The following is a 26561-nucleotide window of genomic DNA, read 5'->3' on the forward strand; positions in this document are numbered from 1 at the left end:
TGAAATGTGGGATTTATTTTTATTAAAGAACCTGAGGATGAAAGACAGTGAAAGAGATGGAGAGAATGTAGAGTCCAGTATATGTTTACAGCAACAAAATCAACTATATATAGATTAACAATTACTTAAATAAAAAAGAAAACATAATCATGCATCAAAAATGAATGTGCAAATATGCCTAGAAGTAACATTGCATTAACTATCAGTGTCCTGCCAATACAGTATGTGTGACGCCCCTTTTCACATGTAGCTTAGTCAACAGCACAATAAACTGTTGTTTTAAGAAGAAAACAAATCACATTTATACATTCAGACACATTTGTTATCTTAACCAAACTGGGACTTCAATTGAAATTAAAATTATACTTATACACATAAAAATCATACCAATAATGATGACATTCATTATGTAACCCAACTGGTTACATATGTAAATTGGCTTATAACAGCTTATTGATATTCAATGATGCAAAGCTTTGAATTTTGCTGTATATTTCATCTCTTGCCTCGCCCCATTGTTATAGGGCATCAATACAAATGACAACATGCTAGCATGTGTCTTTTGTGTACCATCAGATTGCTGCCAGACCGCCCCGGTACAGCAGTGAGTGCTGGAGAGGAAACACTTTCTCACCACACTGAAAATCATTTTGGAAAAGCTCAACACCAACAAATATGGCTGGAAGCAGAATATGTTGTTGGATAAAAACATGTCATGAAATGTTGGCGATGGTACTTGCATCTATCTTTTTTGACTTTGGACCAGGAGGATCTGCTCGGCCTCGGGCTCATTCACGTGAAATAACTTCAGCATAGAGTGCATTTTACAACTTGTCGGACATAATGATGTAAATATGTTTTACAAGTTATAAATGTCTCTTTCCAATAGAAGTCTATGGGGAAGGGCTTTCTGGGCCCAGAGGTGTCCCTTGACTGTGTTCGGCAGCAGGTCAGAACAGATGTTTACGATAGTGACCTCTGCATTGTTGGGAAGAGAGGCCAACTTCTTCTGGATAAATATTAACACTGTTATGGTTTGACATGAGTCAAATATACAGAGAAAGCCCCACAGAGGAGTTCTACTTGACAAGTTCCACTTGTTGTGAAAGCACCATAAGTTGTATGGATCACAAGCAACAACGTGCCCCTTGTACAGTAACATGGACAAAGGACAGCTATGTACATGGTAGTGCATGTGGATAACATGATACTGTAGTCATAAGCATGTAGACAAAGTGGAACACTTGACTAAAGGGTTCAGTGGATTTCAAGATATTCAATAGGAAATTACATAGGAAAACGTGCAAAAACATATCAACATACATTAGAAGTCTTAAGCCTCTTCAGATCCTTGAAATGATAAGCTGACCCACTGGGAAGTCAGTAGAAGAAGGAACTACTTTTACATGGTGGTGAATGGTTGAAATGGGTGGTTTATGTAATATAGTTTGTAGTGGTAGCGTTATGTATTTCAGCCTTGATGAGCAGTGACTTGGTGACTACACCAATGTGAAATGGGACCTGAACATGTGGCTGTGGAGTGGACGGGACGTCCTGCGTCTACGAGTACTGGTAGAAGGGTTGCTCGTCCGGTCTGAAGCCGTAGGCGGTCGCTGGTCGTCCCGATGACGAGCTGGTCTGGTCGAACACATCTCTGCAAACAACAAAGCACACGCTTTATGGGACATAAACCATTTTCCATCCAGCCAGGTGATGTCCCACTGACATCCGCAGTCGTTAATATGAAAATCTCATTTGACTGAAACTCCTCTTCTTCAATTATATGACATAATTCAGAGGTCTGGAGGAAGAGCACGGGTTGAAAAAGAGTCTGAGCAGGTCGGGATTAGGGATGTCATATTGTGTGCATTGTCAGAGGAAATATCACAATCATTAATGTGAACATATCTAGTATAGATAATGAACTTAAATATTTAAAATCGACTACATCCTTTAAGGTTTTTAAAGTCATCTGTATGATTAGAGGGGAAACATTCACAATCATTCGTAGTTTTAATGATGCAATTAAATCATATTAGGTAGTAAAACAGCTCATAATTAATCTCTAAAATCTTGTTCATATTCATGTGAAAACATCTACTTCAAAACACATTATTTACAGTATGAACGTTTCTAACCCCAAACTACGCTTTACAAGATTACGTTTGAACACGTTATAATTTATAACGTTCTCCCAATGCTCATTTTTACAGAGTAGAGATGAACGCATCATAATGTAACTGAATGGAGTTAACACAGATGTGTTGCTCCTGATGTTCCACTATCAGGGATCAGCCACTAGAAAGCATTATGATGGTTAAACTGGTGATGGTGGCGGCTCACGCAGGGCTCCTGGTGCGGGGATATGACGGCTCTTCTCTTCAAGTCTTCAGGGAAGTGGCACTCCTCTCTCACAACAAACAAGAGGACATCCACACTCGATCACATGATCAGGGTGCACGCTGCACATGCGGCCTTTGTCTAGTTCTGGAATTCCATATGAAGTGACGTTGCTTTTCACACAACAACCAATTTACAGTTGAATTATTTACAAAAAACTATTGCTGGAGGAGGCAGACCATTAAACCAGCTAAATAAAAGGATGAAAAAGACGGGACACATTTTGTGTTGCTTTGGATCATTTGTTCTCCCACCTAAACCAGTTTAGACCTTCGGTGAGGCAGCTCATGTTCCTGGAGTTCACTCACCCCGTGTGGAGCACGTCTCCATTTTGAGGCTGGAGGTCATTGAAGAAATCTGGGCTGACCGAACCGTCTGCTGGAGTGATTCCATCTGAAACACACATATACACACACACACACACACACACACACACACGTTACATATGGTGCTCAGACTTCCTACAGCCTTTGATGAAAAAGTAATGTATTGAAACTGTAGGAACACAATAGAAATGAACTGCGTGTTCTGCGTTGTGCGTGTACCTGCACTATAGAAGAGATCGGTCCTGTCATCATTATCATAGAGATATGGTTCAGATTCGTCAGCTTGGCGACTTTCCACCATCTCCAACCACTGGTTGTTATGGAAACGGAACTTCTCTGACTGAATCTTTCTCCCCCACTCCTCATCGTACTCCTGGAAGATGAAGAAAAAAGTAAATGAATTAGAGAACAACCTACAGGCAAAGGTGTGTCTCTACTCCTTAATAAAGACATGACACTATTATGATATACCAGACTTCAGAGCAGCTTCTGTCCTCTGGCTGTGAGACTCCTCAACTCATCCTCCACTCTTCAGATCGATATAAATATATATATATTTAGATAAATATATATATACAGTATATGTTCCCCCCCCGCCCCCATTTTTTGTGTTTTGTTATGTAGTAGAATGGGACTGCAATCTACAATGTGTTGTACCACCCTGCTGTACAATGCCAATGCAATACCCATGTCCCCTTGTATGTATGAAGAGCCTCATGTACCACTTCCCTTCAGGTGGGTTCACTTACAGCGATGATATCGAGGGTGTTGTCACACACTTTTCTGATCTCAGCGTTCTTGTCATGCATCAGATCTATCAGGTAGGCTGGAGCCTCTACAAAGAAGGTTAAAGGAAGACATTTCTTGGAGGGTGGTGGTGCGTGTGAACCCGTCTCACCAGAACGCCAGCAGCTGTGAACCAACCACCAGACTGTCATTCATGTGTACATTAAGCCAGAGTGCACCGTGGGAAGGATACGGGTGTCTTTGATGATGACGTCGCGTGTGGCTTGGTGAAACACCATCTGATAGAAGACGTAGACGATCTGACACACAAACTCATCGTCCTCCTGTTGGGCTGCAACAAACAGAACAACATTTGCGGTTGATTTGGCGATCAGTTATTGAATCTTGGAGACATCAGAGAGCTGACCGACGTCTCAAAGGGTGTGCAAACATTTATCACTCACTGTGTTCATGAGTCTAACTCACAACGTGTTGGTGTGTGTGTGTGTGTGTGTGTGTGTGTGTGTGTGTGTGTTACCATTCAGCAGCTCGATAAGGGCAGGAATAATGCCAGATTTCGCCAACATGGCAGCGCAGGCATCGTCCATGGAAACTGTTCCGATCATAATCACCACCTCCAGGATGAGGTCATCTTCTGCTGAGCCTGAAACACACACAGAGGATTATAGAAAATTAAACTTTAGCAAAAAGTATAACGTGCAAATAATAACTCCTGATGGAATCAGCACCTGGTTTAAGTCTGTCTTTGAGGTAGGGTACCAGGTTGTACTCCTTCAGCACCAACTCCCAGTCCAGGTCCGGGATGGTGAGGTTGGCCAGCGTCCCCAGACACTCCAGAACCCACTCCTCCTCCTCCTCTGCACGGATCTCTGCTGCCAGGTCACCAACGTAGTCCTGACAGACGCAGACAGAAGACATTCTTCATGACACCAAACCCCTCCAGTAAAAAAGAAAACAGCTCCTCCTGCTTGCACGACTACTCCCACCAACGTGGCATTACTAAAGTGTCTAACAGTAATACTAATACAAATAACAACAACACTACCGTTATCCATAACAGTACTATTTGTATTGTGTATGTAGAACTCACTATGAACACTGGTTTGGTTGGTCCGTCATGTTGAGATATGTTTCTGATCATCTTCATCAGAAGGCCGTCTTTCATCTTCAGAGCTCTCTTCATAAGCATCTTCAACCCATTTCCTCCAGATGGAGACACAAACAGTAGAACACAAATCAATCACACTTATTTTGCTGAATATAGCTCATCAATACATGCCTCCTTTTGTTTGGGTAAGAAGGGGAGAGAGAATGTAATGTAAAAGACTAAACAACCACAAATAAGGATAGAAACAGAATATTTAGTTTAGATACAAACAATGATGAAGGGATTACTTCTATCCATCTTGACCGTTGGACTTTACATTGCTCTGGAGTTAATGGAAATGTTTGGGTCCCATGAGTCAGAAACAGACCTATGCAGCCACCACTGGGATCGAATTCTTCAAAAAGCATCAAATACAACATCTACTCGTGGAAAAAGTGTCAGGATAGTGGCCATAAAATTATTGTACAGGCAAAAAAATCACAAATCAGCCTCAGGGCTTTACAATCTGTACAACAGGATGTCATTGTCGCATTGGAAAAGGACACCATCCCACATATATATATACATATAAATATATACATACACACATATATACATACATACCTTCACACATGAGCTGTGCGTTCCTCTTGTTGGCAGCCAGGTTGATGCAGATGGAGATGAGCTCAGCTTCAGTGTCCTCCTCACCGTGCTCATACAGCATTTGCATGAGCTAGACAAAGACACACACACACACACACACACACACACACACACACACACACACACACACACACACACACACACACACACACACACACACACACACACACACACACACACACACACACACACACACACACACACACACACACACACACACACCTTTAGAACTAGCAAAGTCAATATAAATGATGAGGTTAACAGTTCATATTTCTTAAGGGAACAATATGTAATATATGTACTATATTAAATCATAAAATGGCTGTGATATGTCCTCAGATGAAGGTAACATGCTAAGTTTGTCCATTGGGCCCCCCGGGTTGCCAGATGTGAAGCAAACACTATTCTACTCGACCTAAACTGCTACATGAGCAGGAATGTGGTGAATTACTGGAGAGGCTTCTGAAAGATCTTTAGAAGAGTTGGCCCGTTTGCTCCTGAGCTTCAGGTACGGATCACTAACCTTCACTCGTGTGTCCCGGCTGCTAGTAGGGATGTGCAAGTTAAACTATGAAAATGCAATTACTCTGTAACATTACTTTGAACACATACTGACGTCCACATCGAGTACTTCAGAAACGTAGCTCATGCCCAACCTGGCTATTTGTCCATATCATCTCATATAAACCCCTTCTAGAAGTGGTTATTTAATTCTGGGACTGGATCAATGGATGTCGATTCAGTGTCCCCAACCTGGCAACCCACGTGAGCACTGAATCTCAGGAGGAGGGGCACAGGGGGGGGGAAGACGACTCTCTCCAACGTTTAGAATGTGGCTAGTCAGTGTTACATATTGCTCCTTAAAGGGATTCTCATTGGGTCACATGGTACCTGAGGTATGCAGTCAGTGTAAACAAACATGCCCTTAAAACGGTCGTCGATGCTGATGTGATAGAGGATACGCATGGACACCTGGCGGTTGTTCTCATCACCTGCATGACAACACACACACCAAAGAGATTCTTACACCGGTAAAAGATGAACACTAACATCTTAAGATATTATGTCAAAATATTATGGGCTCAGGAGACTACTGTACTGGGAATACAGTAGAGTATACATGCAATATAGACAGTATATAAAGTATACGTTAGCGTTACCCAACAAGGCCGTTAATTTAGGTAACAGTCCAACTTCCACCATCTTGGCTCGGAGTCCAGAGTCAAAGGAGAGGTTGAGCAGCAGGCGCAGAGTCAGGTTCAGCAGGTCTTCATGGTCACAGGGAACCAGGCGAGCCAACCGCTCCACAGTGTCCACCTCAGCCTGACCGTCACACACACACACACACACACACACACACTATGTGATAAAGTGCAAAACCTACAAAGTCTGCAAAATGACACACACACACACACACACTTTGGATCCTTCAGGTGTTCTGTGTTTATTTAATGTAGACCCATGTAGACTAGAGGCATTTGAAGCCCTAGAGCAGGGCTCCCTAACAGGCGGTCCGGGTCCGGATACAGACGACTGCTTTCTCTGGAACCGTGACCGAAAACCGATAGATAATTGAGAATTATTTCATTTTCATGGGTCGATTCTATTAGGCTTTTCCAGCCTTTACGGCTCTCCTTCAGGAACCAATTACTCGAGTTGTAAATCATCTCACGTGATCCTACTCAGCCAATCACATATGTGTATTACGTTAAGCCCCGCCCTCGACTCGAGTGTCGCACGCACGGGAGCGACAAGAGAGAAGTGAGTCAGAGAAGTGATTTCACTAGTTGCTCCAAAAAGAGAACCGTGGACATCTTAACCAGAGCCTTTAACCAATATGTTTATTGTTCCCACAACCGTTCCCACTCGCATCCGATATGAAGGCACAGAAAAATAAAGCAAGAGCCCAATATGATCAGAGTCCTGACACATTAATTAACTGACCAACAATGTTGTGAACAGAGAGGAGTAATGAGCTGAAACAAGTGGTTTAATAACCAGATAAAGTCCCTACACACACATTTCTCTTTTTAGATTACAAGAATATAATATCTTGGCTCTTTTAAATTGATTAATAAACTGAATTTAAAGCTGCAGGACAATTCAGTTAAATTCATTTGTCTAAAATGAAGTACTTTATTTTTAAGAGACATTTTTCTAAAGCTTTCTGCTTTAAATCCAACCTATATTTTACTTGAAATAAAGGAAGATAATGTATTTATTATTACAGTATGTATTATTTATAATTAATCCAGTTACATTGGACATCTGTAATAATAAATATTGTTTAGATGTTATTCATTTGAACTTTCTTTATTTAATTAATTAATAGTCAGTTATTATGAGACTTAGCTAAAAGGTTGACATAGTTAAAGGCTTTATTGAGGAGGAAATGCACTCTGCTACTCGGTTCATGGTTGGACGAGTCATCCACCTCATGTGTGACACGTGGTGACATCTCTTGGGCTCAGTGAAAAGGAATATGTAAAATGATATCTAGGTTGTCCCTCGGCCCCTCCTCGCTGCATTAATCTGGGCGGAGAGGACGAGTTCTGAAGAACATCTCCACTCACCATGTCATTCTTGTTCTCCAGGAAGATGGACAGTTTTTTGAGAAAAGAAACCACCAGGACCAGCAGCTCCTCGTCATCCCGTTCAAGGACTTTGACGAGTAGAACAACGATGTTTTTATTTCTCATCTTCAGCTCCGTCCTCGTGTCCTCAGCGAGGTTCAACAGGAGGTAAAGAGACACTGGGCCGCGGACCGAAGGAGAGGAGGACACGAGAAGGAAGAGATCATATCAGCCACTTATTGGGTCTGCTGGTCACACACACAATAAACAATTGTGAAAAATATGGAATTATACTTCATTCAAAACCATTATGTTGTACATTTCATAAAGCTACGATGTGCTATGAGTAAGAATTGGAGATAAAGGGATAATTTAGCTCCACTGAGAAAGTCTTAATGTATACAATTCAATTCAGTTTATGTTGTATAGCCCAATATCACAAATGATCCTCAGAGGGCTTTACAATCTGTACACATACGACATCCCTGACCTTTGACCTCACATCCTAAAGCTGACGCCTGCAGTATATTTTGCCGTCATTGGGTAAAATATCCATAATAACCTCTCAGCATATCTTATCTCATGTGGTCTGAGAGAAAACTATTGCACCTCGACTGCACCTCCTCCTGGCTGTTTTCAGGCTTCACAAAATGGACTGTTATAGGCCACTCAAAGTACTTTAACACTCCATGTCCTTTACACCCATTCATACACTGTTGGGAGGAGCTACTACTGTATGTAAGGTACCACCAGCCCACCAGGACTAACTAACATTCACACATCGACTTGGGCTAGAACGTGAGTTTAGAGCTGCAGCACAATGTCTGTATTTTACATGCTTTTGGATTTTTTTATTGGCCTTTTCCAGAAAACCGCCAACCCCGGTGGAACCACTTCAATGTGCTGAATGCTTATTATGGATTTCTTTTTTGCTGCTTAGCCAGCTTTTATTTGGAGTGCATCAACACAGCAAAAACAAACGCGCTGTTCTACTGTACAACAAGAACCAATGTTATTGGAGTGTTGTCCCACCTCTGAGCAGCTGTTCCTGTTTGGACAGAAGGCCGTGGTACTTCCTTACTGCTTTGTCCTGGTCTCTCCTCAGAGAGCCGCTCTCTGGTGCTGACTCACGTACACAAACCAGTGTTAAGGAACACACAACTTGCCCAACATTTTCCAGACATTCACTCATATTCCACAAGACACTCTGAGGACTTTTATCTTCCGTATTGTTGGATATTCATTGAAAATCAGAGGACCATCTCTTTGGAACAACCTGCTTCCATCACTACTATCAATATCTACATGTTATTCAAAAAACATCTGAAAAAGACGTTGATTAGTTGATGACTATTGATCTCTAATCGGGAAAGTATCTTAATTGTTGGCATCTAACAGTTTAAATTTGTTCTTAAATCCTGTTATAAGTAACTACAAATACAACCCAGACAGCAGCCAATGAAGGATATAAGCCTTGTTCTTCTTGCGCAGCTCCTCGCGCCACACGTCGTGTCTCTTCAGCTCGTGTTCCACCACGCTCATGCACAGAGCACCTATTTTATAATGACTCACCACTCCGTGGAACTGAGAGAAACTGCAGGAGGGGAGAAGAGGCGCACTGTGTGAAAGGAGGAAGTAGAACCGTACGACACACCAGAGGAACGCGCACGCGTGTGTGTGTGTGTGTGTGTGTGTGTGTGTGTGTGTGTGTGTGTGTGTGTGTGTGTGTGTGTGTGTGTGTGTGTGTGTGTGTGTGTGTGTGTGTGTGTGTGTGTGTGTGTGTGTGTGTGTGTGTGTGTGTGTGTGTTACCTGGAGAAGCAGAAGAAGATGTAAATGATGATGGTAGCCAGCTCTACGCTCTGTTTCCAGTCCTCCCTCAATACTCTGGCCAGAGCACCCAGGGCTGCCTCTATACACACACACACACACACACTTTATGTGGTACAAGTAGAAACTTGTAACAGTGGATTGTTGACTTCACCAGAAGTTTTTACTCGTAAGATTATATTGTGGACCTTTTTATTTTTTTTTATTCTTTATGGCGACATTAATGGTTTTAAATCCAGCTCCTCACACATCCAAGTACCAAAGAAGTGATGAATGATGATTACTCTCTCTGAAATGGAATCAGTTGTATGTATATCTAAATTGTCATCACTAGATAGTAGTTGCTTTCACTTCCATTGGAGGGTTGCACCTGACTTTAATCTTTTAGATGACACATGTTGTAAAGGTACTTTACCTTAACAGATTAAGAAACCTTTTTTTAAAGACTCAATAACTACTGCTGCTATGTTCCGCATGTTGATAATCCTAATATATATATATATATATATATATATATATATATATATATATATATATATATATATATATATATAAAAGCAAACGGGACAGTTTGGTTTCACTACAGAGTCTAGTGGACAAGTCAGTCCACTAACGTATAACTCCCACTCCTAATATTAGCTGCAGACGGATATATGTTTAGTTTAGTAATGTTTATGGACTGAGGAGGCTCACACACATACTGCTACTGAGAAGATATTATACTGTTGTGGCACTTTTCTAAATAAAAAAGGTAGTAATATAGGAATTATAAGTATGAAGCCAATCTTCACTGACAGAAAATACCGACTTTAGATTGGCTTCAGCTAAACAGCGTTAGCTATGGAGTGAAAGAAGAGATGCATGTGGATGGAGAGAGGAACTACTGAGCAGGTGGAGCGACGCAGTACCGTTGTGGAGCAGCTCCTCCAGGTTGTCAGGGTTACGGGCGAGCTGCAGAATGAGAGCAGAGCCTCTGATCTTCTCTGGGACGCCTTCATACAGCAACTCAATGTACTCATCCACTCTGGTGACACTGGCTTCCTCATCCAACTACACAGAGGGACACGAAGCACCGTCATTGACCTTTAACAAGGCATGAACCAATAGAGTGCAGGAGGAGTGCAGAACATACGCTCTGTGGCAAACAAACGTTAATGATACTTCCATGTTTTGTTCAGCCGGATAATCCCATCTACAAATAATAATGATTGATAGTGCTTTTTGAAGCGTCTGACCACCAGCAATCCATTCAAAGAGCCCAGGGACTGCGATCCGAGGGAACCGGAAAGGCAAAAATGCTGAGTCACTTCTGGGAATAGGACTCCTTCCTGCAGCACTCTATTCCAATGAACAATAAACGGGACGTGTGGTTTAGGTTTTAGACCCCCAGTCGTGGTGTAAATTCAATAGATTCAATAGAATTAAATTAATGAATAGGGAGTATTGCATGACACAGGCGGAGTCAACGTTTTCAATTGTTACCTCCATTCCTTCAAACGGTGTCAGCTCTCTGGGTTTCACTGTTCTTTTCTCTTTCTTCTCCGCTGGAGACACAAAAACATAAACATCAGGATAGAAACATTACACGATTACCTTCAAAACTTGAACGTTTTATTCATTCTTTGTATGGTTCATCATTCTATTAGATACCGTCAGGCTTGTGACAGTAGTCAGTCGTACATTACTTGCCCACCGCCATTTATTTATATATATATATATATATATATATATATATATATATATATATATATATACATATACATATATATATATATATACACATACATACACACACACACAAACTGATTTGGCTTATCTCGTGGTGAGAGGGAGGAGAGTCGACCAATATACGATGTCAGAGGATGTTGTGTCAAAGCTAAAGCAAAAGCACTATGCTAATAGGGAACCTGGTACCGGTAATGAGGCAATCTGTGAATGTCTGATGAAGGTGGCAGCAACGGGAGGCAACACCTCTAATCTACTGCTTGTAGACAATAAAGGGCTCCACGACAGAGGACACACAGCCATCCAACGATGAAGATCAAGTATGCGCTCCTCAGACATTGAGCGCCATGGACAAATATCTTTTCTAGTCAAATACAAAGCTTTCTAACCAGTGGGAAAACGCCCTCACTGTGGCATCCCTAGAGACTCTACAATCTCCTCCTCGTGTATTCAACTATGTAGAAATGTAGAAGTAAGAAGTAGATCTACATGGCTGAGTAATGTAGTGCTAAACATGGATTTAACACCACTGATTTAACTCTCCTCTGTTCTCACATGTTTAAAAGTTTGCAGACTAATGAAACTATCTGCTTTACATTGGAATGTGTTGAGCAATGTTCACAACTGTCCGTACTGTGATGTGTTCCATAGGCTGGAGAAGGAGAAGTAATAGCTATTAGAGGCCTTGCGTGGAAGCGCGTTGCCAGAAGTTGGCCAACAGTTTTGCGATTAAATTCCCAATGTTAAATATATGAGTAATATTGGGACTCCACACCGAGGCTGTAGAAATGGTGACGGGACTGACCTTTGCCCTCCACAGGTGATGACTTCCTGTTCTGCAGGTAGTAGAGGAGCTGCTCCACCTGGGGCAAACGGGACTGAGGGATGAGTTTACACTCCTCCACCACTTTCTTGGCCAAGGCTCCCACGTCTGTGCTCGGAGAAAGACTTTTCACTCGGATACTGGAGGGAGGAAGAGAGGACAAATGAAAGGTTGATCTGACACTGGTCCACTTCCGCTGTTTATTTGTTCTTACAGCTTTTAACAGGTTTATAAGAATGCTTGAGTATGTTCAATTCAAAACTTAGTAACCTTCATACCTGCAACAGAACATAAGACATTGCAAAAACAAATATGAATTAAAAGAGGTAGAGAGCACTGGAATCTGGAGTGGATGGCGAAAGAAGGAAGACAATAGAAATAGAAAATAAACAGTAACCAACAAAAACATCAAACAAAAGACTCACTGGAGGAAATCCAGAGTGCACTCACATTTTTTGTCCCTCCTTTCGTTCGCCCAGCATGTGACCTCCACCCTCTCCCAGTATGGAGGCCTCCACTTCATAGTGGACCACAAGGGCCTTCTCTGTGGGGTGGACATCCAAACTGCCCGCGGTCACTTTGCTTTGGGTGATAACGGACAGACAGAGAATTAAACAAGAACGGTGTAAGACTCCAGTGAAGTCAATTGAAATACATATTACATAACCCAGCATTGGGCAAAGGTTTTAAGTCAGTGGGGTCATTCAGCGTGACAGGTCCCCTTTTCCACATTTGGAAAACCTCATCGCTGAGATTCATATCGTACAGCTTAATAACTGACTTTAAATGTGGATGAATCTAATAAAAAAACAAAATGCACAAGTGGAGAGAACGTCATTTACATTTAACCATTCACCAAAACAATAAGGATATAGCTTATGTGGGAAGATACGCCGCTAGCCCCGCCCCCTCTTTTAGTTGGCCGTAACGCCAAACCCCGTTTCACCATCGGTCGGTTTAACGGCGTTGTGGTTACCACAATAACATAGGTCGGTAGTCAAATAAAATACGTTTCCTATCATTTTTTAAAGGTCTTGTGGTGGACTCGGCGTGGTTTGAATTCCCCACGTAGTTAACTAATACAGCGTGGTTCCTTGTACCGGTCCACACAGACAATAGGAGTGCTATCTGTTACGGGTTGGTTGGTTTGGGAGGGACGTGACTGTGGAAGCGAGCACGCCGGTGGAAAAAGCTAGATTTCTTCTCTTTTCTTGACTTTGTGTGGATTGCGTTACAAGCCGAATTGATTGGTGTGTAATCGTAGTTTACAAACGCCTGAAGACATCTCGCTCATGCTACTAGCTTTACCCAGCGAGCAAGTACATATGAAATGGCCCGACGTTTGACAGAGAGCTGGTGGAGACGCATCACGGCTCACTAACACCGTGGGCACTGAATAAGTCTGACCTGGTCCATCATTAGAGCTGACACACGGTGCTGCCATGTCCTCATTATATTGCCGTACAGGGAGTATTGTGGTAAGGTTAGCCATCGTTACTTTTCATCCCCAAAAATAAAATGGAAATCACGTTAAGTTGACGTTCCAATCACGTTCTCTTTGTTTGATCTCACCGTTTGAGGTAGCGTGCGTCATCCTGCATCTTCAACAAATGGAGTTAATGTTTCCGATTTTGAGTGAACTGAACAGCTCAGACGGACGCTCATCTGACGGACCCTCAAATCACTATGCTACAAATCCGCGTGCTAATCGCTAGCACCACTGTCAAAACAGCACGAGAGGACTACAAACAGGGTCTCCTTCAGAGGGTTAGTAGTCCCAAAGTAGAGACTCTCAGGCAGCGTCTATTTCCGTGCAGCGTACAAATACTGCCTCAGTTAAAACAATAGGTATAAGATAATAACCATAATGTTTACCAAAATACTTGTTCATCTACAAATATACACTGTTTTGCATTGCACATTGTTTTGAGTGGCAGCATCGCCTGTAAGGCTAGACTCCGGGAGTAGCGTGCATCATCTTAACCCAACCAGAACCACTAGGTTGAATCCTTTTCTTCGCCATGCCTTTGAGGTGGTTGTATGGCGGACGGATCTGGTCATATGGGCCCTTATTAAGATCCAATGTGACAGACAGACACAGACAGCACGTTGGTAATGGAGCTTTTATTGGACAGCTGTGATGGGACTTGCAACTAGCTAACTGCTTCTAAATACAATCTGCAGTCCAGCGTGTGTGCTGGTCATTGTTTACTATTGTGTTTCTCTGCACATGCAATGTGAATGCTTTCTTAACTCTGATACGGCCTCTTCCTGTTTACTTTCTCTCTCTCTGCCTTCCTCCACTCTCCTCCACATGTAAACCCTTTCTCCTCTACTCTCACTAGTCCACGTCCTCGCTCTCGTCTTCGGCATCAGCGCATGCCGTGACCTCCTTCTCAGGTAGCAGGCCGTATTCGTTGAGAAACCCCTCCACGTCCGTTGCAAAGAAGTCTTCATTGAAGTGTTTGGTAACAGCTAGGAAATTCCCCAGTAGCTCACCAGCTTTGTAGACCAGTAGAGCGGGGAGAACCTGGGGGGAGATCATGGGGAACATACGTTCTCTGTGGTTGATCAGTTAACAGAGACAGTGACACTGGTTTTAATGAAGTCAGTGCTGAGCACAATCATTATGCAGGTTTACATCACTGCTACTCCAGATTAAGAATGTGTCATTTTGTTATTACAGCCTCTATGGGAAACGGCAAAGTCAGCTAAGGAGTTCTTGTTGCTATGCCTGCAAAGCTTTCCATTCCAGCACGATTTAGTTTGCAATGATACGTGTCAGGCACACCACTTCATATTCATTGTAGTCTTCTGAATCAATGGGTCCTTGATTAGGTGCAAATCAAATCAAATTTCCTTCTTTTGTTTTCCTAAATTTCAGTTGTGATTGAAGCACATTTTGTCATCAGAAAAGGTGTCTTATCATGTGGTGGGTGAATACAATTTCAACAATTCATAAGAAAATATTCACTATTGAATGAATATGAATTTGGTTTAACTTGACATTGCACTGTTTTATTTTTATAAGAGAAAGTTCTTAAATTCATAAATGAAATCATGTAAATGTTGCTGTTTTTTGGAGGATAAACAGACTACGACTCCTCCTCAAAGTTTCCCTTTAACACCTCTCTTGTGCTCTCTTTGGCTGTCGCCCCCTGCTGGATTAGACATGTATCCTGCTCACGTCTTTGAACAGCAAGCACCGAGCCTCTGATCCGGGGCTTTTGTTGGGAAGCTCCAAAAACGATGGGTCATGTGGTGTGAGCTATGCTAGCCGTCTCAGAGGGCCTCTGACATGACACAGGAACAGCAGTGTATTTAGTCTATTTGGGTCAGCTGCTGTTGTAATGATCGCACATGTCTGTCTCTGTGTACAGTAAAGGGTAAACCTGGTTGTTTATTTTCCTTTATGCACCTGTAATATTATCACTGGCCGGAAGAGTGAGCCCGGGTTTAAAAAGGATCATGTATGTCTGTTGTTGTTGTTATTATTATGATTATTATTATTTGTCATTGGGTATAAAATGTGACGTGGGGGGGGAGGAGACGCGAGGGGTTCATTTGTCATTAACTTTCTTTTGGGGGACATTAAGAGACTTCGGGACTGTCGGGATCCGGGGATGGAATTATGCTTTGGGAGGGGTTACTTGTTTGTGATGCGTGTTCGTTATGTGTGTTGCAGCGTATGACGCATTGATTTTGATTTAATAATAACATTTGGTGCTCGATATTGACTGTTTGGTTTCTTTTATGATTATTTCACATTTGCCGTTCATGGTGGTTTTCCATCATATTAAGCAGGGACACAACACTCACTATCAGATCCGCCCATTCACTTAAAATAGCATTGTACTTTTCCCTTAGGTTTTATTTGGAGGGAGAATTGTTACAGAAAACACTTCAAATGGTATGGAAAATCGGCTTTCATGAATTGCATTCTGCTTTTTAGCACTGATTTTAATCTAATTCCACAATTCCAGTCTTTTGTCTGTGTTGTGGAAATCTTAAGGCTCTATCTTTAATTTCACAAGGCAGCAGACAAAAGCTGTTGTGTTTTTGAAATTTTAGACTTTTTACTAAATATAGATTTTATGGCTACATGTCAGACGTTCCCATTGGGGAGAAGGGCCGTCTGTAGGACAGTTCCAGGTGTCCAGATTCACGCAGTAAATACATGGAACAGAAAGGGTTGATGTTTCCTCACATGTCAGTTTTTCAATCAGCCATCAGTCCAACACAGATGAAGGGACTTTTAGTTCCTGGTTAGGTCCTGAGTTTATAGTTTCAAACAGGTGATGCCATTATCAGCTGTTGAATAATGCAAACACCGAAACTCAATTTACACCGTACAGTTCTTCATAGCAGTGTGACGACACACTGTATTACTATCACTGCTGGAAAATGATCCTACTGATACTACAGCCCGATGTCCCAAAGGGGATTATTGTAATTCAATCAATTATTATTCTAGTCTATTATTACTGATGGTTGTGGTTTGGAACAGTGTACTAACCTCGGGGGAGAAGCGCTCAGCAGCGCCTGTCGCCACAGCATCAATACGACAAAATTTAATGCTGGAGTACTCTGAAGCCAGACAGTCCAGACATGAGTTCAACTGTTCACAGCCTGACAGAGGACAAACAAGCAGAGCGATTAGCCGACAGCACTGCAGGGAACCAACTCACAGGACATTTCTGGAGTTTATGTTGAAGCAATGAGACTGTTCTCTGCAGGAGCTGTATCATGAGTGACTTGCAACAAAAAGAAACCTTTGACTCCGTGCTGGTAGATGTGGACTACCACAAGGGTCAGCCGGTGTTCCTTCTCTATGACTTCCAGGAAGGCGTCTCCGGTCTCGAGCTCGTACACTTCTTCAAACGTGGGGCCGAAGCTCAGCCGCTCGTGCATTTCCTGCATACAATGTTTTCTGTAGCGTTTCAGGCAATGCTCGTCCTCTTCTTGGATCATTTCATACTCCTGAACACTCATCTGAGAGAGAGGAAAAACATGTTACTGCCTCACTGTTTTTGTTCAATTTTACTGGATTCTCTTGGCAGACGCTTGTGTCCAAAGCGACATGCAGTAGATTGTTGTTGTGTGTACTGTATTTGTTTGTCTGTCCCTCTGTACACATCTTTTTGATTTTGTTGGTAAATATCTGTGCAATTGTATTTCCGTCCACCTTTCTGTTTAGTCTCTCCTTGTCGTCCTCCCGTGGACTGGACATTTGTCTGAGCAGCTCTCTCTTGTTTTGGGGGACAGTCTGATCCACGCTTTCCAACTTAAACCTCCTCCAGTCATTAATTACACCTTTTGGACCTGCAGATACAAAGGACACACCCACAGAAGCAGGACATCATGAAGGCATACTTGAACATCAGAGACTGGATCAGTCGATTGGCATTTCAGGTACCGCACTAAGTTGGTTTAAATCCTATTTATCAGATCGATCTCAATTTGTATTTGTAAACGATGAAGCCTCAATGACCACCAACGTTAATCACGGAGTTCCACAAGGTTCTGTGCTTGGACCAATTTTATTTACCTTATATATGCTTCCTTTGGGCAACATTATCAGGAAACACTGCATACACTTTCATTGCTATGCAGATGATACTCAATTATATCTATCGATCAAACCAGAGGAGACCAACCAGCTCGCTAAAATTCAAGAATGTCTTAAAGACATAAAAACATGGATGAACTACAACTTCCTGATGTTAAACTCAGACAAAACTGAAGTTATTTTACTGGGCCCTGAACACCTCAGAGATCAATTATCTGGTGATGTGGTTCCTGTAGATGGTATTGCCCTGGCATCCAACACCACTGTAAAGAATCTCTAGTTATCTTTGACCCAGACTTGTCCTTTAACTCCCACGTTAAGCAAATCTCAAGAACTGCATTTTTTCATCTGCGTAACATTTCAAATCATTTCAAATCAGGCACATCTTGTCTCAAAAAGATGCAGAAAAGCTGGTTCACGCGTTTGTTACTTCCAGACTAGATTACTGCAACTCCTTATTATCAGGCTGCTCTAATAAGTCTCTTAAATCCCTCCAGTTGATCCAGAATGCTGCAGCTCGTGTACTCACAAAAACTAAGAAAAGAGATCACATGACTCCTGTATTAGCTGCTCTGCACTGGTTCCCTGTAAAATCAAGAATCACATTTAAAATTCATCTCCTCACCTACAAAGCCTTGATTGGTGATGCACCATCATATCTTAAGGAGCTTGTAGTACCATATTGCCCCACTAGAGAGCTGCGCTCACTAAATGCGGGGCTACTTGTGGTTCCTAGAGTCCTAAAAAGTAGGATGGGAGCCAGAGCCTTCAGTTATCAAGCTCCTCTTTTATGGAACCAGCTTCCACTTTCAGTCCGGGAGGCAGACACAGTCACCTCATTCAAGAATAGACTTAAGACTTTCCTCTTTAATAGTGCTTATAGTTAGGGCTGAATCAGGTTTGCCCTGGTCCAGCCCCTTGATATGCTGCTATAGGCTTATAGGCTGCTGGGGGATGTTTTAGGATACACTGAGCACCTATCTCCTCTTCTCTCTCTCCTTATGGATGAATTTACATCTCTCCATTGCACCTTATTAACTCTGCTTCCTCCCCAGAGTCTCATAGGGTCCATTGGACCTGGCTGTGTCTGAAGCTGGTCCTAGGTCCTGCCTCCTTGCCCCTGTTTCCTGCATCCAGCCTCTGGCCTAGAACTGGACCCCTTCCCAATGGCTCTGCCTCCTTCTCTGTGCCTCCTGCCTCAAGGGCCTGGCCTCATTGGTCCGGCCTCTTTCGCGATGCCTCATGCCTGGTGGGCCGACCGCCTGCCATGGCTCTGCTGATGCCCCCCCCCCTCCTCTCATTCTCCTTCTTTGTACATGGATTGTGGAAATCTGGATCGTGGTCGATGCCTACTACTAATTATTCATACATTTCTGTCAAATTCATCGAATATTCTCTGTAACGCTATTCATCTGTACACATGACATTGCATCTGTCCATCCAGGGAGAGGGATCCTCCTCTGTTGCTCTCCTGAATGTTTCTTCCCTTTTTTCCCTGTGAGTTTTTCATGATCCGATGTGAGGTCAAAGGTCAGGAATGTCTTATGTGTACAGATCGTAAAGCCCTCTTAGGGGAGTTTGTAATTTGTGATTTTGGGCTATACAAAACAAACTGAATTGAATTGAACATCACGTACAGTTGAAACCGCATGTCCGTTGTATTCATTGGTTTTGAGTCAGAATGGTACATCTGATGTTTCCAAGAGCTACACTATACAGAGCGAGTTCAGTCTACTGCGTCTTCCTGACTTGAGCCTCTGACCTGTGTGATTGGCAGGCAACTCCTCCTCTTCCTGGGTAGAGCCAGACATCCTGCTAGCAGTCTGCAATACAGAGTACACACAAACTGGATGACCTGCCCATACATTGGCACATTTTACTCGCTAGATGGGTCATTTATGTGTCCACTGGTATAGCTGTGCAAAATAAAAGTTGAGCTGGACTAAGAACTAATCCTATTGTTTACTTCTTGGTGTACCATGTCATTTTACATGGCATTGTCTGCATGATGCCAAAGGACAAATGAAAACCAGCAGACAACAAAACACAGCCATAAATGCAGCTGCGTAAGCAATGTTGTTTGGGTGAAAAATATGCCGTTTTAGTGTGAACATAGCCCAAACAGCAATATCCAACACTTTGACGCATCCATGTGTAACATGTTGGATAACACATTGTTATCATAACCACTTACTGTGAGCCGGGCTGAGGTTTACTAATCAGATTATGTTGAGATTACCAGAACACATGCCCAGGACACCACGTCTCCTTTTTGTAACCCAAATAAAGTATTATTCTATCGTTCTAAATATTTAAGATTGTCTGTTTCTCAATCCACTGTCGGGAATACACTGAATAGATAAGTACCTCCTGCAACCCCACTTCAAATAATCCAAACTATCCCTTTAATCAGCGATTGTGCTGGAATTCAACGAATTGTAAAATCTCATTCTGGAATGTCAAATTCTTTTATTTGTGTTTTTCTGGACATATGACCTGTTTTTCTTTTGTCGAAGTAACTGAGAGGTGACATTAATGCTATCTTGAAAATTCTAATTAATCAACGGCAATTAGGATGCTGTGATTAGATGGCAAGTGTGTACTGGTGCTCTGATTATCAAGGAATTGTTCATGGTTCTACATCTACCTTGGATACACTGGTCGAGGCCCAACTGGTAGAGGCCACACTGGTAGAAGCCACACTGAAAGCTGTTGCGCTGATACAGCTGAGGTGTCGATAACAACACTGCATCAGTGGTCAAACTGATAATGCCCTTTAGTCTGAGGCAGTTAACTCCTTCATGTCATCAAAGCAATACATTTCTTGCATGTTTGGTTTAAAGTCATTTGAAGTCATTTAAATGCAGTTCAGCCAGTGGACTTTAACTCTCAGTAGGTTTTAAACACTGAGAAGACTTGAAAACCAAAACACTTGCATTTTAGTAAGGAGAAACCATACCTGTAGCTTCAGAACTTAGAATATAATAGAGAACTAGGCATGTTGTATCTGCACGGTATGGAACTAAAACAGACAGAAATTCTTACCTTTGCGTCTCGAGTGAGAACTGGTGTCGGTTTCTTACAGCTTATTCAGTTTTTCAGTCTTTGCCAGTTGTGTCTATCTGTTCTCTTCTGACAATCTAGGCTTTCACAAAGTAGCGTGTCTACATAGAGGATCACCAGGAGGAAGGGGGACATAGGTTTAGAAAAGGGTGGGGAGAGAGATGAGGGAATAAGCTGTCACTGTCATCTCCATTGTCACTGTAATATGTTGTCTAATATGATTATATAGGCGTGATACCAGGCTCAGGGTTATGGACAAATGACGGCAAAGTAGACACAAGTAAGAGATTATATACTGGGCATATATTTATCCAGTTGCCAATTTTACATTTTGGTATCCTATCTGCTATTTCCCCAGTGACCTTCCTCAATTGTGAATGTATAATGAATATGTGGATAGTTACACATTTAAAATTCAATAGTGGCAGTTGGTGCTGGTTCCCTCCATCCAATTCATTTTTCATTGCAAGATGACGCCGTGCCAGCTAAAGAAATCATTCTTTAGCGAATAAGACGGATGAGAGGGTCTTCCATACACGTAGCCTCATGTGTTTCACGGAGACATGGCTGCACGCGGATTTAACGAATCACAGTGTGTCGATACCCGTGTTATGTGTGCAGCTCGAAACACTGGACCCAAACGGCGTCAACATGGGAAAAGCAACTTTATTGCTCAACAGGATACAAAAACAGGATTCAAAAACAGGATACAAAACAGTCTCACACACAAGATCTTCCACAATCTAGACAAGACGAACCGACAAAGGGGAATGACATGAACAGGACTTAAATACAGAGGGCTGGTGCAGGTGATTGGACACAGGAGGAAACAATCAGGGACAGGGCAGACAATCACAGGGACAGGAAGTGCAGAGAAACAGAGGACACGAGAGACAAGGACTTCAAAATAAAACAGGAAGCACGACACACCACTACAGATCCTGACATAACCCCCCCCCCCCTCAAGGGCCGGATTCCAGACGTCCCAACACAGTCCCCCAGGGTGGGTGGAGGGAAGCCGGAGGCGGGACCAAAAGCATGGCAGAAGAAGTCCGGGGGACGGGCCGGAGGACGACCACCAGGACTGACCTGCTCCGGAGGACGGGCAGGAGGACGGCCACCAGGCAGATAGACCTGCTCCAGGGGACGGGCAGAAGGGCGACCACCAGGCGGACGGAAGGGCTCCGGGGGACGGGCTGAAGGACGGCCACCAGGCGGACAGATGGACTCCGGGGGACGGGCTGAAGGACGGTCACCAGACGGACAGACGGACTCCGGAAAACCGGGCTCAGGGGAACCGGGCTCTGGAGCCGTAGGTCGTGTCAAAGGAACCCCGGGAACAGAAGCCGGAAGCGGCCAGGGTGGCGACCAAACACAGGGAGCCTGAGTCGGCCAGGGCGGCAACGGGACAGGAGGAAACGGAGTCTGCCGGGGCGGCGACGTGACCCGGGGAACCGGGGTCTGCCGGGGCGGCGACGTGACCCGGGCAACCGGAGTCGGCCGGGGCGGCGACGTGACCCGGGTAGCAGGGATCGGCCGGGACGCCGACGGGACACGGGGAGCCGGGATCGGCCGGGGCGCCGACGGGACACGGGGAGCCGGGATCGGCCGGGGCGCCGACGGGACACGGGGCGCCGACGGGACACGGGGAGCCGGGATCGGCCGGGGCACCGACGGGACACGGGGAGCCGGGGTCGGCCGGGGCACCGACGGGACACGGGGAGCCGGGATCGGCCGGGGCGCCGACGGGACACGGGGAGCAGGGATCGGCCGGGGCGCCGACGTAATGCCAGAGCAGCCTATTACTCATCAGTAATAGAGAAAAATAAGAACAACCCCAGGATTCTCTTTAGCACTGTAGCCAGGCTGACAGAGAGTCACAGCTCTGTGGAGCCGTGTATTCCTATAGACCTCAGTAGTAATGACTTCATGAACTTCTTCAATGAAAAGATTTGAACTATTAGAGGCAAGATTGATGATCTCTTGCCCTCAACTACTGCCGATCTGTCATCAAGAGGAGTGGCCTTGGAAACGGCTGTATGCCCTGGTGTATATTTGGATAGCTTTTCTCCCATTCACCGTCGACGCGCTAACCAATTGCGCCACAGAGACTTGTCCTTTCAGAACGAGAAGGTTTTTTTTTTTCCAGCTAAATGTGACATTGATACATTTGAACATTTATTCAATAAATGTATTATTTTCCATTTATTTATTGAGTTTATTCATGTATTTATTCATATATTTATTAATGTATCTGTTATTGACAGACTTAATTACCTCCTTAAGCTTCATTGCTGCTGTCTCCATGTGGGTTCTTTGTTGTTTTTGCCACTTGAGGCTTCTTAGAGAGGGTGTAGACCTGTGCCTCCAGTATGTACGATTCCCGTCAACATACTGACACAGCCGCTTGACCACCGTGCCATCTACACCCTCTCTACTGGACAATGGAGTTGGCGGGACTCTGGGACGGAGTTTACATGTTCTCCACCAAAGACATGTAGGATTAGGTTATCATGTAATGTAATGTAATCAATTCGGTTGTTTTTTTATGCATTTTTTTGACAGCCTTGAGCAAGACGTGTCTTGTTTCCTGTTTTAAGAAAAGATACTTTTATTTTGAAGGCGGCTTGTGGAGGTAAAAAGGAAGTTGCATTGTGCTCGGAATTAATGTTAACGGTTATGGTAAATATGTCCGATTTAAACACAAAACAAAGACGGTAAAGGTTTTTATTTTTATTTTTACTTTATCTAAGACCGTGTTTTGTAAGAGGTTTTGAAATTAACTTGTGGTGGACCCCTGAGCAGGTCACATGACAGAAGGCAGTGCATGTATTCCTCACGAAGTTGTATTTGATTGACAGTTAATCTGAAGATTCCGAGGTTGCCATGGTAACGTGTCATGGTGCATATGATTCTATGAAGCGTTCTTCTGTTCTCAGAATCGTCCAACGTCCACTGGATCAGTCAGAAAAGTATTTATTTCTCCTTTCACTCGACGACATCTCGGAAAAAAACCTTCAAACAGCGATTTTTTCTCCGTGGACCCTCAACTTGTGACCACCAGTCAAACCGACTACTTGTTCCAAGAAAAGATGAGGTTTTTACACTTTCTAGTTCTAGTTCAATGTATTTTACCGGAGACTCTGAACCTCCAAAATACACGATTGTTATGCTAACATTGCTAATATTTTTAGTTATTAGTGTATATTAATCCACTAGGACTGCCTTTTTGACTGTCGTGACCCAGTTTAAACATGTTTATCTCAACCAAAGCTGCTTTCTGGTCGGTTTTATACAACCGACCGTCTGGCATTAGTATATACTGAGAACTACTAATAAAACATGACGTTTGTTTTTATTAAATATGACATCTAGGTGATACAGATCATAAGCGAAGCACACATGACAATATATGTAATCCTTATTGTTTAAACATTTTCATAATTCACCCAATACCAACAATCTTGTGATGTTTTTCATATTTGAGGAGGCTATTTTACACATTCATAAGTGTGTCACTTTTATGTCACCTTGTCCCAAACATTAACACGATGAGCAGCAGAATGAAACAACCGCAAAAATATATTATTTCATTAAAAAAAGCGCCGATATGAGTACGGTCATCTCGTGTGGGCAACTGCGCATGCTCAGTCTAGAAAGACTGCATGCTTTAGTGTTAGCTAAGCTAGCTGCACTGGAGACATTCTTTACTGGCAATAAAATACGTACAAAACGAATAGTTAACTTAATGAAAACATGGCGAATATAATATAAGACCATTTATATCCAAACAAATAAAGCCAGCTTAACTTTTATGTACTTTCCCAATTAGTTAACACTATATTGTCCACAGACATTCACAGACACATTACCTAGTCTTTTGCGTCTATTATTCAGCGCAGGTACACATTTACAACAGCAGGTGGCGTAGTTTTCCCATTTAGCTTGATTTAACTTGAACCTTTTTCAACTATGTTGCTCATGCAGTAAGGGAGGAAGTCAAGGAGTTCTGTTTGGAGATGACAAATGACAGAAGAGTAAAACGTTTCACAACATTTCAAGACACAACTGTTCTGGATAACGGGAGAGTGACAGAGACCACTAACAAAAACAAGCACCAGATGAAATGGTAGTGCACAAGAGAATGGTGCATAAAGGACTGGTGTATACCGGCAAAAGCTATACCCTCAGTAAGAGATGCAGAGTTTTGCAAAGCTCAGCGATGGTGTTTATGGGGAAATTCAGAATATCATATCCCTTCCTTCAGAAGAAGGAACAGAACTTGTTATATTGTTCAAAAAGCTTCATACACATACCTCCTTTCCTTTATCACAAGGTTATGGGTTTGTGTCACATATCCGACTCGTTAGTGGAGCACTTTTTTCTCCAGTGTGTCCGATTCTAGTTGACAGGTTAGAGCAGAAATGCATGATTTTAAAAACAAGTGATCAGATGTACATTTGTGACTTTCCAAATTCACATGAGAGAAACTAGTCTGACTAGACTGAATCAAAGATGGTCATTCTAGCTTGCATTCATTTTTAGTTGGCTTAACTATGCTGGGATGTACAGATGTGGAGAAATGTGCTTGTACCTGTTAGGTTCTAATAAAATGTAATGTAATAATATAATATACCATTTTTTTTATTTTCTCGTCCGCAGATCACCACCCCCGGCTTCTTAGAGAGGGTGTAGACCTGTGCCTCCAGTATGTACGATTCCCGTCAACATACTGACACAGCCGCTTGCCCACCGTGCTGTCTACACCCTCTCTACTGGACAATGGAGTTGGCGGGACTCTGGGATGGAGTTTACATGTTCTCCACCAAAAACATGTAGGATTAGGTTCTCATGTAATGTAATGTAATAATATAATAATATATTTTTTTTCTTCTCCGCAGATCTACCATTTTTTTTTAAGAGAGGATGTAGACCTGTGTTTCCATGTTGACCACAGATACTTGACTGATTGAAGTTACCTGTCATTTGAGTGTAATATGCTGAAGGGATAAGGATATTATTTGGTCACCTGAACACCAAATAAACTGCATTTATTTATATATATATATATATATACAGTTTATCACATATTAAACCACCCAACTTTATATAATGAGTACTTTCACTTTACTATGAGTATATTATTCTAATAAAGCTTCCAGACTTCTACTTGAATTACATTTTAAAGGCAGGACGTTTACTTATAATGGGGTATTTTTTGGTCCTATTTTTACTTTTACTTCCATATTTGATGCATGCCCTGTTTTTAAAACTATGCAGCTATAAATGTATTTCATGCAATAAATGTGCTGTAGAAACCAGTTCATTATAATTATTATCCCATGTGGCTTTCATCGGTCTCAGCTGGACAGCGAGGCTTGGAGAGACCTTAGGGAGTACAAAGGGCAGGGGCAAACCACGCCACCCTCTGTCTGCGAGTCACTTAGCTGGAGTGTGCCGACGGCAGGTCGAAGCAGGTGGTCAGACAAGCTGCAGCCTCCTCCATACCTCCAGGGAGTCGTATTGTCTGTTGTGGAATGCTCTCCCGGTGACCTTTGACCTCTGGCGTGAAGGAGAATGCTGACTGTAACTTCACGGTAATGGGTTGAGTCACACACGAGGAACGCATTACCGCGCATTTAATGTGTTCGCGTCTGCTGAGAGCATAATCCAAGTGCATTACAGTTATTCAATGTATGAAGTGAGAGGTGTTGGTGTGTGTGTGTGTGTGGTGCCGCCGCAGTGGTACACCGCAAA

At 42.9% G+C, this 26561-nt stretch overlaps 2 protein-coding genes across 3 annotated transcripts; both read right to left on the reverse strand.

Annotated features, from left to right (window-relative positions):
* Positions 1–13926, reverse strand: LOC117746226 (kinesin-associated protein 3-like). Of its 2 annotated transcripts, XM_034555212.1 has the most exons (21): positions 13745–13926; positions 12623–12754; positions 12155–12312; positions 11107–11168; positions 10860–10889; positions 10533–10674; positions 9607–9706; positions 9266–9390; positions 8829–8927; positions 7797–7975; positions 6384–6546; positions 6115–6215; positions 5185–5293; positions 4564–4676; positions 4202–4367; positions 3991–4116; positions 3706–3804; positions 3476–3561; positions 2946–3099; positions 2709–2793; positions 1–1654 (listed from the first exon to the last, which is right to left on the reverse strand). In XM_034555212.1, the coding sequence occupies exons 1-21, from the start codon at positions 13771–13773 to the stop codon at positions 1561–1563; spliced, it is 2352 nt and encodes a 783-aa protein (XP_034411103.1). In that variant the 5' UTR covers positions 13774–13926; the 3' UTR covers positions 1–1560. The 2 variants fall into 2 exon arrangements, with proteins under 2 accessions (XP_034411103.1, XP_034411104.1); XM_034555213.1 differs by lacking the exon at positions 10860–10889.
* Positions 13927–14513: 587 nt separating this feature from the next.
* Positions 14514–23111, reverse strand: LOC117746263 (phosducin-like). Its single transcript, XM_034555298.1, has 6 exons — positions 23082–23111; positions 19504–19564; positions 17358–17494; positions 16945–17164; positions 16689–16801; positions 14514–14702 (listed from the first exon to the last, which is right to left on the reverse strand). Exons 1-6 carry the CDS (start codon positions 23109–23111, stop codon positions 14514–14516), a joined length of 750 nt encoding a protein of 249 aa, XP_034411189.1.
* Positions 23112–26561: the final 3450 nt, after the last annotated feature.

The sequence above is a fragment of the Cyclopterus lumpus genome, chromosome 17 (assembly GCF_009769545.1).
Source record: "Cyclopterus lumpus isolate fCycLum1 chromosome 17, fCycLum1.pri, whole genome shotgun sequence".
NCBI classification, from domain to species: Eukaryota; Metazoa; Chordata; class Actinopteri; order Perciformes; family Cyclopteridae; genus Cyclopterus; species Cyclopterus lumpus.

What these genes read in the sequence shown, in the direction of transcription:
- LOC117746226 (XM_034555212.1), bottom strand. Translation starts at nt 13,773, where the DNA reads ATGCAGGATGACGCACGCTACCTCAAACG. An exon ending in ATCTTCTTCTGCTTCTCCAG is followed by an intron (nt 9,391 to 9,606) that starts GTAACACACACA and finishes CCCCTCCTGCAG; the next exon opens with TTTCTCTCAGTTCCACGGAG. An exon ending in CCTTATCGAGCTGCTGAATG is followed by an intron (nt 3,805 to 3,990) that starts GTAACACACACA and finishes TGTTTGTTGCAG; the next exon opens with CCCAACAGGAGGACGATGAG.
- LOC117746263 (XM_034555298.1), bottom strand. Translation starts at nt 23,111, where the DNA reads ATGGAGACAGCAGCAATGAAGCTTAAGGAG. An exon ending in AGGAGAGACTAAACAGAAAG is followed by an intron (nt 17,165 to 17,357) that starts GTGGACGGAAAT and finishes CCTCTCTCTCAG; the next exon opens with ATGAGTGTTCAGGAGTATGA. An exon ending in CTACCAGCACGGAGTCAAAG is followed by an intron (nt 16,802 to 16,944) that starts GTTTCTTTTTGT and finishes GTCCTCTGTCAG; the next exon opens with GCTGTGAACAGTTGAACTCA.